Raw genomic sequence first — 12,621 nt, forward strand, 5'->3', positions numbered from 1 at the left:
CAACCCCAGCAAAACCGAACTGCTGGTCATCCCAGATGATTCATCTGCTCAGGATCTCAGAATAACTCTTCAAAACTCTCTGCTCAGCCACTGCTCGTAACCTTGGGGTAACAGTGGACAAGCAACTGTCCTCCTCACATGTTGCTCATGTGGCTCGTTCTTTTCAATTCCTTTTCTACAACATCCAAAGGATTCGACTATTTCTGTCCACACAGGCTGCCCAGGTGCTTGTTTAATCTTTTGTCATTTTGAGACTGGTCTACTGCATCTCTCTGCTGGCAGGTCTTTCTCTGAACAATATTCATCCACTGCAAACGATCCAAAAAACACAGCTGCGAAGTTCTTTCACACCACCCCACTGCTGCGCTCATTTACATTTATATTTGACATTTCCGGCATTTAGAGGACACCCTTGTCCAGAGCGTCATACAAAAGTGCTTTGAGTGTCCACTGGCTTCCGTATCAGATTCAAAACACTGATGCTTGCCTACAAGGCCAAAAATGGACCAGCACCATCTTACCTCAGAGACCTCATCACACCTCGCATTGCACCACGCACAGCACTTTCCAAGTTGGTTTTGTTTAAAAAAAAAAAAAACCTCAACAGAGTTGTAGACTGAATTATCTTAAGTTGTAATCTGGCGTACCAGTGTATATTTATTCATTGATAGAGACTCAAAGCACTTTTGTAAGCTAAATGCCGCAAATGTAAATGTAAATGTAATACCACTGTGGTGTGATACAGACACAGATCCCTCTGTGTTCTAGTTAAAAAGTTTGCATATGGAACTATGTTCTTAATATCAGCTTTAGCAAAATTATATCCTATTGCTAAAAAATCCCAATTAATCGCCCTGCTTAAAGTATCGCAATGGAGCGCAAAATATCGTATCGCAGCTCCTGTACCGTGATACGTATTGTATTGCTAGTTTCTTGCCGACACAAAGCCCTAATTAATATGTTTGTCTATTTATTAAACATAACGAGATAATAACGATATGGCAAATGATTATGTGGTATTTATTTACAGACACATGTTCGCTAGGGGTGAAACTGAACGACGGCATTTTTAACTGACCTGCAACCATTACGTAATTTCCGGTTGAAGCTCCGGGCTGAGCTGAGGTGAGTCCGGTAGCAGGAGTGTGTTTAGAAGAAACAGCAGCCCCTGTATGGACCATGGAGTGTGTGAGTATCTTCTGAAGTAGCCTCTTTTTGTATTGGTCAGGATGAGCAAATGAACATGAAGACCGTTTTCCATTATTATCTAACCCAAATAAATATAATCCTCTCTCTTTGCGTTTAAGAGTTTAATCCAGTTGGGGAACTAGCCGTGTGTTAGCCTGAATGAAAAAGTAGCTAGCTAGCAAAGATTACAGTCGCCTGGCCTGTACACTGAATAGTTTTAGAAACTAGAAAACGGGTTGTTACACCAACAGCAATTATCATGTGCTTCTGACTAGAAAGAAAAAAGCATATTGTCAGATTCTGCTAATAAACAATCTGGTTAGCTACTGTTTTCAGGCACCTGACTGACTGATGGTTTCCAGCCGCACTGTAACATGAAACGTTTTGAAGTTCGAGCATTTTCATTGTCTATTTTGTCTGGAAACAAAAAACAAATCCTATGTGTATCCATGCATCCATGTAGTTTAGCTCATCTTAACACCAAATCCTGAAGAGATCCCATTTACCGAATCTTTAGTTGATTATCTTTGTTTGTTTACCGGTGAGGACTTCACATAGGGAGGAGGAAGAGGAAGAGGAGGATGTGTCTGGATGTCGCCAACATTCTGTGTCATTTGCAGTAACATGATAGATTGCTCAATAAACCACTCCAACGTACTGTTTTAACTTCCTGCCATGAACTAGTGCTTCCTCTAAGTCTTCCTCCGTGTGGAGGAGTTCGTGGGTCATGATTGTGAAATGCTGTGTGTGTTTAAGTGATTTTTTGTTGTTGTTGTTTAAAAACAAACATACGAACTAAAAGGAAATTAATAAACGAGGCCAATTCTACTACAGATAATGAGTTCAGAGAGTTGTAATGACATTGGGTTAGTGCTCAATACATATTGGCATCAAGTCACATGACTCATAGAGCTACTTGTCTAAGTTTCCTCCTGCTCCACACACCTCATCCACAAATTAGCTCAGTGTGTGTGTGAGTGTGGGAAGGAAAGATAGAAAACTTGATTCCTTCTTTCTAACTTTTACCAATTAGTGTATAATCATTTCCAAAAACCCTCGTGATCACAGTGCAGGTGTATTTGTGAGAACAGTGGGTCAGATATGTACCATATGAATGTATTCAAAGCATCAACACTTTCCATTCATTCAGATTTTAAAAAACACCAGATCATATTGTTTTGTTTTAATGACCTGTTTTATTGCATTTTAGATGTGTTTTCATTTTCAGTGACTGCAGTTAATCTCACAACTATGAGATGAAAAATAACATTTGCAACCTTGATATTATTTGATAAAAACATTTACTATTATTGTGTGGTTTTAAAAAAAAAAAAAAAAAACTTTCCATCTCATACATTCACCACTTTGAGCACAGTAGGTCAAGATAAGTGATGTAGATAACGGGCAAATCTGGCCAGCAATGAAATAATATGACTAATGTTTTATGCACAAATACATCTCAGGGCATCCAATTGCTGCTGACGTTGCTTTCCAGTGTGCTTTCCTTTGGTTTTGAAAAAAAAAACAAAACAAAAAAAAAAAAAACCACAATTGCTGATTAATGCAGGCCACATATAATACAGACCAAACATCATCTCAAATTCGTCACATTTCTGGATTTAGGTTTAAGTTGTTAATCGACTCAAAATAAGACAGCTTGTTTAGTATTGTTTAATTTTTGTAATAAAATAAAGGCAAAAAGAGCAATGATTTGCATACAGTTTTATAACTCCCTCACAAAGGAAATAGGTCAAGAACTGGAGCAAAAAAGACCATCCAACAAAGTGCTTTTGGTTTATTTACACACTGTAGTCTGCAAGAGAGAGGGAGTTAGAGTGTGTGTGTGCGCGCGTGTGTGTGTTGAACAAATAGAGGTTGATTTGTTTGTGTTATTTAATTATTTATGACTTGGGTTTCGTTTTTTTCAGGTTCCCGCTATTGTTGATGAATTTGAGTATAAAAAGGAGACACACATAGATGGTAAGAAACTCTATACTACATTGTGATTGATGCTAAGATTAACAAACCTTGATTTATTATTATTTTTTTATTTCATTTAGATCCTGAACACAATGTATACACTCGCTTTATGAAGTCCCACCGCTGCTATGATCTGGTGCCAACAAGCTCCAAATTGGTGGTGTTTGACACTTCTCTGCAGGTCAGTCAGTGGTGTCCCACCATGGATTAGGGTTTGGCAGACATTGTTCCAGCTTTCAGTTTTGCAACAAACAGAAAACACTTGCACAATAATAGTGTTTAATAGTGTGGGTTCCCTCTACAGTAAAACATATAAAAGATTTATTTTGTGTGTGTATCTATTGATTGAAAATCTACATTTGATTTGCTCACCTCTTTGGACACAGATCACCCTTAAGTGAAGATAGAAAAAGAATTGCAGTCTAGAAAAGCTGTATTATGAGAAAGTTATTGGTAAGAGTATAAATGTTTTTGTAGCACAGTGGGAGACGTGAGAGACTGGGGCTTGTGTTTGCTTGTCTAAATGATTTGTTTCAATTCCTGTACCAGGTGAAGAAGGCTTTCTTTGCTCTTGTCTCCAATGGAGTGAGAGCTGCTCCACTCTGGGACAGCAAGAAGCAGTGCTTTGTTGGTAAGTGGGAGATGCAGTATGTACATTTAACCATAGTATGTGTTTTCCTTTGTGCTGCATTTTAATAATACATCTTTTATAGGTATGTTAACCATAACGGACTTCATCAACATACTTCATCGCTACTACAAGTCACCAATGGTAAATAATCTCCAATAATGAGCAAAATGGAGTTTCACATCGTGCCTTGAGTTACTAAGCGTAAATTGAGTGTTGTAGAGAAATTATCAAGATCATATTAATGCACTGAATGCAAATCTGAACATTACAGATTAACTGTAAATGACTGATGATTTATCTGTGATTTATGGTTTAGGTTCAGATATATGAATTGGAAGAACATAAAATAGAGACGTGGAGAGGTAAGAAAATCTTTTGGTTTAAAAAATAAAATAAAAAGTTATATACAATTAATGTAATATTGATTAATATGTGTTTATCTTTATGTCCCTTATTAGAGGTCTATCTACAGGACTCCTCTAAACCTCTTGTTAGCATATCACCTAATGCCAGGTACCGTACATTACATTATTTATGTATGTATTATTTATTTATTTATTTTTATTTAATAAATTTTTTCCTTAGGAAAATGTGAATAGATGTATTTATTTTCTCTCTTCTATTTCTCCCCATCTCTTCAAGTCTGTATGATGCAGTTTCCACTCTACTAAAGCACAAGATTCACAGGTTGCCAGTAATCGATCCTCTGACGGGGAACACGCTGTACATCCTTACCCACAAGAGGATCCTCAAGTTCCTCAAACTGTTTGTAAGTACAGACTTCGGATGCCAGTCTCCAAACTTAGTTCTCAACACCAATAATGCACACAAAGTACACAAGTGAGCAGAGCTCTATCACTTATGCTTCCAAAGCTTCATTTCAGCTGCTGTTTGCGTGAGTGGATTCGGTTTGTATTGTAGCATTCTTTCGGGAGGAAGTAGAAGGTGCAGTGTCGCTGTTACAACATTACTGGGGCTGTTTTCCTGGTTGTTGTTTTCCATCATATTGATCGTCTCTTCCTGTCATTGTTACTGCCGGAATTAAAATTGGTGGCTTTTTTTTTTTCTTTTCTGATGACAAGTCACCAGATACTGCTACTGTGTTTATTTTTAGAATTTCTCCAACCACGTTTGTCATGCTGGCCCACAGTTTTATTTGACTGTGCTAAAGAAACCTTAATGCCATTAGCCTTATGTAAGCTGACAGGGATATAAATAGTATATCCTTCAAACCATGGGTGTTAGACTCTGGTCCTGGAGCACCACAGCTGCAGAGACTGCCATTTTACCTCTGCACTACCAGCGGCATGAGGTGGTTTTGAGGGGCTGTAAGCAGAGTGTTTTCAGGTTTGACGCTTCTGCTTCTGCGGAATAGGTGTGTGGTAGATGTGCACGTTATAGCTGTTACTGGGCGGAAAATGGTTTATCAGTGAACTGAGCAACTTTTTCTCACAGCTCTTCTTATTTATAGAACATGATATTATCATGTGTTTTTATCTGTTCTGAATGTACATTAAATGAATACTTTTCAAGTTTTTAATAGTCTAATCAACATGGCCATGGACAAATATGGATGTTTTATGCAAATGTATGTTTATTATTAGTGAAAACATACTCAACATAGAGCATGACCACAAATTATTCTCTTGTAAATGTTTAAATGTTAATATGGTGTTTTTAAACTACTTAAAATCATCAGGAAACCAAACAGTACTTTTGCCGTGTTTCCACATGGACGGTTTTAATTGCGTTTTGTTTTTTTAGTCTGGGGCATAGGGATATCAGGCTCTGATCCATTACCACAGTAGATGGAGGTAATGCTCTACTTAAGAATGCAAACTATCAATAAAGAAGAAAAAGAATCATGAATGATTTTGGTGATTGATTTGAGACTTGGTGCGTCAGTAAAACAAATGTTCAGAGATTAAAAAAATCACTAAACTGGAGTATATTTAATAATTATTTTTATATCTTAGTAAAGAAAGGACATTGTGAATAAAAGTGTGTTGTGCTGAAGGTTTTAATTTCGTCTCTCTTATATTTATTTATTAATATTTTTAATAAAAAGGGTCAAACTGAATTGTGCTGTGTTAATCGCGTATTAATAAAATTAGTGCCGTTAAAATGAGTGTGCGTGTGTGTGTGTGTATATGTATATGTATATATATATATATATATATATATATATATATATATATATATATATATATATATATATATATATATATATATATATATATATATATATATATAAAATATATAAAATTATATTTTGTGTGTGTGTGTGTGTGTGTGTGTGTATACACTTTGTTACACTTTGTTTCAAGTCAAACCAGGACTTTTGATTTGAAAGAATTTAAAAAATAATGTGTGGAAAGTGCATTATTTTTCGCCATTCTCCCCTGTTATATTTATACACTTATCCCAACATTTATCTACTGCCTGGAAAGATTCAGCATAGAAAGATTTGTCAGTGTGCCTGAACCATCTTTCACTTTATCAGGGAACCACCAGGACAGGGATCATCATTGACGAATGTATGGCCATGTTTAAAACGTTTACACAATTCAAATGTCTTATTGCCACTGAGCGTCTCAGTATCGTACTGTGCTTGTATGATGTATATGAGATTTGGACCAATTAAATACATTGAGAGATCTCAGAACTAAATATGCATTGGATTTGTGCGCCCACAGCAGATTGTGAACTCAAAGCACCTCATCTTTCTAGCGCAAATGAAATCTTTTCTTCTCTTTGAAATATACAGCCAACTTGTTTCAGCTAGTACCCAGACCACCATGGTGTGAATTTAGCGTGTTGGAAGAGGGAGAATATAAAAATCTTTAATGTGGAGATCGGAGTTTGTGGATTATTGCACAGCCCAAAGACACCATATTTAACAATATCAACATTTAAAGTATTATTTTAGCTTCCTCCATGTGTTGTGTGTGTGTGTGTGTGTGTGTGTGTGTGTGTGTGTGTGTGTGTGTGTGTGTGTGTGTGTGTGTGTGTGTGTGTGTGTGTGTGTGTGTGTGTGTGTGTAAGGCACACTGAACCTCACAGTGTTTAAGACCCTCATTTTAAGCTGATTTTTTAATTCCTTGACTGTGGCTGTTTTTTAGATTTCAGAGATGCCCAAACCAGCCTTCTTATCAAAGTCTCTAGAAGACCTGAACATCGGAACATTCAAGAACATTGCCATGGTCCACACTGACACACCCCTCTATAGTGCACTGGGAATCTTCGTCGAGCAGAGGGTGTCTGCCCTGCCAGTAATCGATGATAATGGTAAGAGCAGAGAGCTGGGGTGGAAATGTTAAACTTTATATCAGGTTCTTTGATGGCAGTTAATATATATTTTTTTCCCTTCTGCCCCCTCCACCCACTTTTCTCAACACAGGAAGGGTGGTTGATATATACTCCAAGTTTGACGTCATAGTAAGTTTCCAAATATTACTTGTGTACGGGGGATTTTGACCACAGAAAATTATAATATACATTTTTGAAAGTGTTTTGGTTGTAATGTTTTGACTAGAATTAGCACACACATGGGAGGTGGAATGCAGTGCACTGCTCACTTGAGTTAGCACACAGAGAGAGATTTGATTTGGGTCATTTAAATGAACAACTAATACTCTAACTGGGTAACACCTGCATCATCGCAGACTGTTGTTAACACTTTAATGGTCTGACTTCTTTGGAATATTAATTGAATACCCGAAAATATACATTTTTGCACTTTTTTTGCTTGTGTGTTGTCAGTGAGCAGTGCAGGTGTCAGTCAGGACAGATGAACTGACATTGAATCATGTGTGTGGCGAAAGTGCTGTCAATGTCATCTACTGGTGTCTGTTTAAAGCCTCGGGCTTAGTTATTGATCAGTCAGGCAGAGTTCACCACCACCTCCATTTATGTCCTCGTTGCTTCTGACTCTGTTCACACTAATAGAACCTGGCTGCGGAAAAGACGTACAACAACCTGGATATTACTGTCACGAAGGCTCTTCAGCATCGCTCTCAATACTTCGAGGGGGTTCTCACCTGTAAAGCAAACGAGACACTGGAGGCCATCATCAACAGACTGGTGGAGGCAGAGGTGAAACACGAGTACACCCTTTTTTCCGCCTAGTAATATGATTGTATTGCGTGATACCTTTTTGCCATCGTGACTTCTTTTTCCTGCTTTAATCAGTTAATTATCATTTATTTAAAGCATAAATCATTCTTTCAGGTGCACAGATTAGTGATCGTAGACGATCACGAGGTGGTGAAAGGCATCGTTTCTCTCTCAGATATTCTCCAGGCTCTGGTGCTCACCAATGGAGACAATGGTAATTGCATCTTAATCATTTAATGCCTGCCCCGAAACAAATACTGTAATGTTCATTATTAATTAAAATCATGTTTTGACACTAACCTTAACCTTTCATCTAGGGTCGGCATAAGAGGAGCAAGAAGGAGGGGGGGGCGGCTACTTCTGAGAAATTAGAGCTTACGAAGCGAGTCAGCCGATTGACCTTCGAAGGCCAATCACACAAAAAAAGGAACCGGGAAGAGGAGTCCTCTAATCTTGACTTGTAGAGTAAAAACAAACATGTCCCACATATACCTCTTCTCTTTTGGTAATGAAGATTTTATAATTTAAGTTGATGTGAAACTGAAGTAATTGAACAGAAATTGTTTTATGCCTAGAGCTCTAAAGCTCTCCCTATTTTTCTTTCTCTTGGAGAATACATGTGGAAAAACAGAGCAATATATTGGACATGTAAGGGGTGAAGCACAACTGCAATCCTAGCAAAGCACACACCAAAATCCTCTTACTGTCAAACCTGGAGCAGCTGTAAAGCCCACTGAAACCTGCAGCTTTTCACCTGTGAGCTTTTTGTTTATTTATTACCTGCACACACAATGTAGGGAAGACTGATAAAGGAAGACTGATGTCTTAAAGGCAGGTCAAACCATAATATCAGGTAGGACGAATATAAAGACATTTACTTTAAATGTCCCGTTTAGACTAATCATGAAATATAGGACATTACCTATTGAAGTTCTCCTCTATATACAGCATACAGGTGTTTAAAGCATATGAGTCTTCGCAATTTGCTACTGATTGTGTAGTTTAGTGACCTGAGCTCTAGTATCCAATCCACTTAGTCTACTTCTTTATGTCCTAAGAACCAGACTGACCCTTTCCCCCCAAGGGCATTGCTTCCACCTCACAGTCCAGAAAAGCTGGAACTTTCCAATTCAACATGGGGGAAAAAACCCTGATAAGAATCATGTTATTGCTTTGTGTGTTTTTATCATCACATATTTTCTCTCATCATATTTGACTATATGGTTGAAGTGATGCTTTTTTGTGTTTTTTTATTTTATTTTCTTTTTTGCTTTTGTACAATACAGTGCCGCATATTCATTCTGTAGGTATTTTAGTATGTCTATGAACTTGAAGTGTGCGAGCAAAGGAGCAGTGGAGCGTTCTAGTTTTCCATGAAATACATTGAATCATGATTGAACTACAGTGAAAGGACATTCGGTGTCACCCTGATGAGGACGGGTTCCCTATTGGGTCTGTGGAGGCTCAGTGGTTTAGGCTCTTGGTTACCGATTGGAAGGTCAGGGGTTTTAGCCCCAGTATTGCCAAGCTGGCACTCTTGCGGCCCTTGAGCAAGGCCCTTAACGCTCTGCGGTCTCTGACCCCAGCTTCCGAACATCGCTGGGATATGTGAAGAAAGAATTTTACTGTGCTGTAACTGTGACAAGAAAAAAGCACCTTTAGGTTCCTCTCAAGGTTTCTTCCTCTTGCCATCTCAGGGAGATTTTCCTTGCCACTGTTATTACAGGCTTGTTCCTTAGGGCATAACTTATAAGGACTGATTTATACATTTGAAAGTTATATTTGTAATCTGTTTAATACTGTAAAGCTGCTTTTGGGATACTGTTTATTGTTAAAAGCACTTTTACAAATAAAATTCTACTATTAGAATTATTAGAACTATGAGAGTTTTTAAGGCTGATGCTCTTCTCATAATGGCTTCGGTATAAATTCTTCAGATCCACATTCAGGATCAATGCCCAGTTATTTGTGATATTAGATTTGGACCAGGAGCTCTAAGGGCGAGTGAGTGAGGATGATTGATCCGTTTACTAAACATTGCCGGCTTTTTCTCGAGGTTTGATGTCATGGTGGGCTTCTGTCCAAACTGTAGGAAAGGTAAATGACCATTCCACTGTTTTACCAAGTTTGTTTTTTAATTCATAATCGTTGGTTGATTTTATTCATAATTAATGAAATGTGTATACAATGTGTATATAAATATTTACTTTTTCTATTTTGTCAGTTTATAATGCATGAGCGAAATAAACATTTTCTTTAAAACATGTCTTGGGTTTTGTTGGTTTATTGATATTATATTTATATTATCATTTTAAATGACTAGAGGAGTATGGTTCTAACAAGTTACTTATAGAGTAATACTTCTGTACTCATCACGTTATGACAACAGAAAAATGCTTTGGTGTTCACGGCATGTCGGAACAAGACACCAACTCCTGCGATGAAATTCATGAGCGATTCAGATTTGCAGTTAAAAAGAAAAAACGAGTCTCATGTTAGGACACGAACAGAAGCCATGGCGTTCTCTTGTGTTCTTTCTGTGCATTTTAAGAAAAAATCATGGGTCCTAAAGTGGTTAAAAAGCTACCACCTACTTGTTCGGCACTCAATCGTCACAAAAATCTTACATCTCTTATGCTTTGTGCTTCAAAACCAATCCTGGTGCCATTAGAAGTCCTAGAACAGGGATCACCAACGCGGTGCCCGCGGGCAGCAGGTCGCCCGCAAGGACCACATGAGTAGCCCACGGGCCTTTTCTAAAAATATCTGTTTCCTACTTTAAATTATTGTTAATAATTATTATGAGAAATCATTAACATGATCAGTGTCTTCACATAGATGAATATCATTAATGATTAATAACATAATAAAAGGTAAACTGAGCAAATTTGTTATTTCAAATCAAGCTGAAAACTGTGTGTATCAAACTGGTAGCCCTTCACATTAATGTTACCCAAGAAGTAGCTCTCAGTTTCAAAAAGGCTGGTGACCCCTGGTCTAAGAAGATTTTTTTACACAAATATCTATACTTTTTCAAACCAGGCTCATTACTCTAGTTTTAATCTATTTGGATTTTAATTTTTTTATTCTCACCGTTTTCAGTCCATCAAATAATTTTTGTGTGTGCGCTTTTGGCATTTCTGGTAAAGGCTGATGTGTTACTTTCAAGACACTGAACTGTAATAATGCAAATGATGCACCACTACACGTGTGTACAGTAAGCGTGTCCACCACTTAAACCAGTTCTCAGACATTTCAAAAACACTTTAAAGAACACAAAGGAGGTCAGATTGTAGGAAAATGTCTTTTATTACTGTATATTACTTATGTACATGATTGGAAACAATTCCTGAAAAGAGCGATTTGGGTTTAAGGAGCTCACTGAGATTATACTCAGCAGGGTCAAATATCAGTGTTACATTTACACACCTTTCCTTATAGTAATACGTAGGAACAGAGGCTCGTATCCAGCCCGTGTATTAGAATAACGACGAGGCATTTCAGGCATCATAGCTACACAGGTCTCTTCTGAATTAGAAGCATAACAGGAGCCGACCTAAATTCATAAATATTAGAACCCTGACTATGCTCATGCCTCCAAAACACAGCAGCAGCAGAAACGTCGTCAGGAAGCTATAAATATATGTACATACACTTTCAGCTGGAGAGGTGAACCCAAAGTGAAAGAAAAAAAAAAAGAAAACACCACTACGTAAGAGAAATGAAATCAAACAGACACAAAAAAAATTAAGACACCATGAAGAATCTTATCTGTACCTAAAATATGAAAAATATGAATTTTCACGACTGGCTGACTGCACCGTGTGCGCAGTTTCAGGATCAGCAGAGCACAGACAGTAGTGTGTGTGTGTGTGTGTGTGTGTGTGTGTGTGTGTGTGTGTGTGTGTGTGTGTGTGTGTTTTGCGTTTAGTACTGTAGTGTATTCAGTAGTGTCAAAATCCAGTGTAATAAACACAATACGGGGTTTCCCCCCAGTCACAACAGTCTTTATAAGAACATAAAAACCCACATAAAAAGACAAGCGACTCTCCATAAATATTATTTTTGGCTTTCACATGCTAAGAGAGGTTTCGAATTTCCTTTAACATGACTACGCGTCCTATTTATACAGTAAGTATCTGTATACGGATCGTTAAGACGGAATATTGTACAGAGAGGAGCTATTAGAGATCAGTAGTACCTGTCAGTGTGCACTCGACACCAAAATCAAGTTCATCACAAAAATACAGCAAGCTTCAAGAATTGTAAATAGGACCCCCCCCCCAACAACAACAACAACAACAACAATCCGAAGGAAAAAGATGTATACATACAAACTATTTACATCTTGCATATAAAGAAGAGTAAGGCTGCAGACACAGTAGACCTTCAGCAGTCCACATTTCTTCAGAGACCTGCTGGAATACGGCAGCAACCGGATATGACGTCGTACGGTCGCGACGCGACGTCGCAAAACCAGGCGGCTTTTTGTGTTGTTTTAAAGCAGCGGTGTGAGCTCGAGAGTGTCGCTATAATACTTTCTTCCTCTTGTGTTTTCACGAGAGGCCACACCATGATGTTCTACCAATCGCTCGTGTTCACGATCCAGAATTGACCGAAATGCAAAAAAACGTCTTCGCAGCGAGCGATTTTTGGTTTTGAGTGTGAATGGACGCCGCAAAAAGTGTAGTGTGACCGCAGCCTGA

At 37.9% G+C, this 12,621-nt stretch overlaps 1 protein-coding gene across 1 annotated transcript; it reads left to right on the top strand.

The window, feature by feature from the left end:
* The first annotated feature begins 1,045 nt into the window (after nt 1-1,045).
* prkag1 (protein kinase, AMP-activated, gamma 1 non-catalytic subunit) lies at nt 1,046-10,179 on the top strand. The gene is made up of 13 exons (XM_046859260.1): nt 1,046-1,188; nt 3,117-3,168; nt 3,249-3,349; nt 3,718-3,799; nt 3,882-3,940; nt 4,116-4,161; nt 4,258-4,312; nt 4,442-4,568; nt 6,922-7,087; nt 7,200-7,237; nt 7,748-7,894; nt 8,030-8,129; nt 8,233-10,179. Exons 1-13 carry the CDS (start codon nt 1,180-1,182, stop codon nt 8,241-8,243), a joined length of 993 nt encoding a protein of 330 aa, XP_046715216.1. The 5' UTR covers nt 1,046-1,179; the 3' UTR covers nt 8,244-10,179.
* The last annotated feature ends 2,442 nt before the right edge of the window (nt 10,180-12,621 follow it).

This window comes from Silurus meridionalis, chromosome 1 (assembly GCF_014805685.1).
Source record: "Silurus meridionalis isolate SWU-2019-XX chromosome 1, ASM1480568v1, whole genome shotgun sequence".
In the NCBI taxonomy this organism is placed as follows: Eukaryota; Metazoa; Chordata; class Actinopteri; order Siluriformes; family Siluridae; genus Silurus; species Silurus meridionalis.

What these genes read in the sequence shown, in the direction of transcription:
- prkag1 (XM_046859260.1), top strand. An exon ending in GCTACTACAAGTCACCAATG is followed by an intron (nt 3,941 to 4,115) that starts GTAAATAATCTC and finishes TTTATGGTTTAG; the next exon opens with GTTCAGATATATGAATTGGA. An exon ending in GCCAGTAATCGATGATAATG is followed by an intron (nt 7,088 to 7,199) that starts GTAAGAGCAGAG and finishes TTCTCAACACAG; the next exon opens with GAAGGGTGGTTGATATATAC.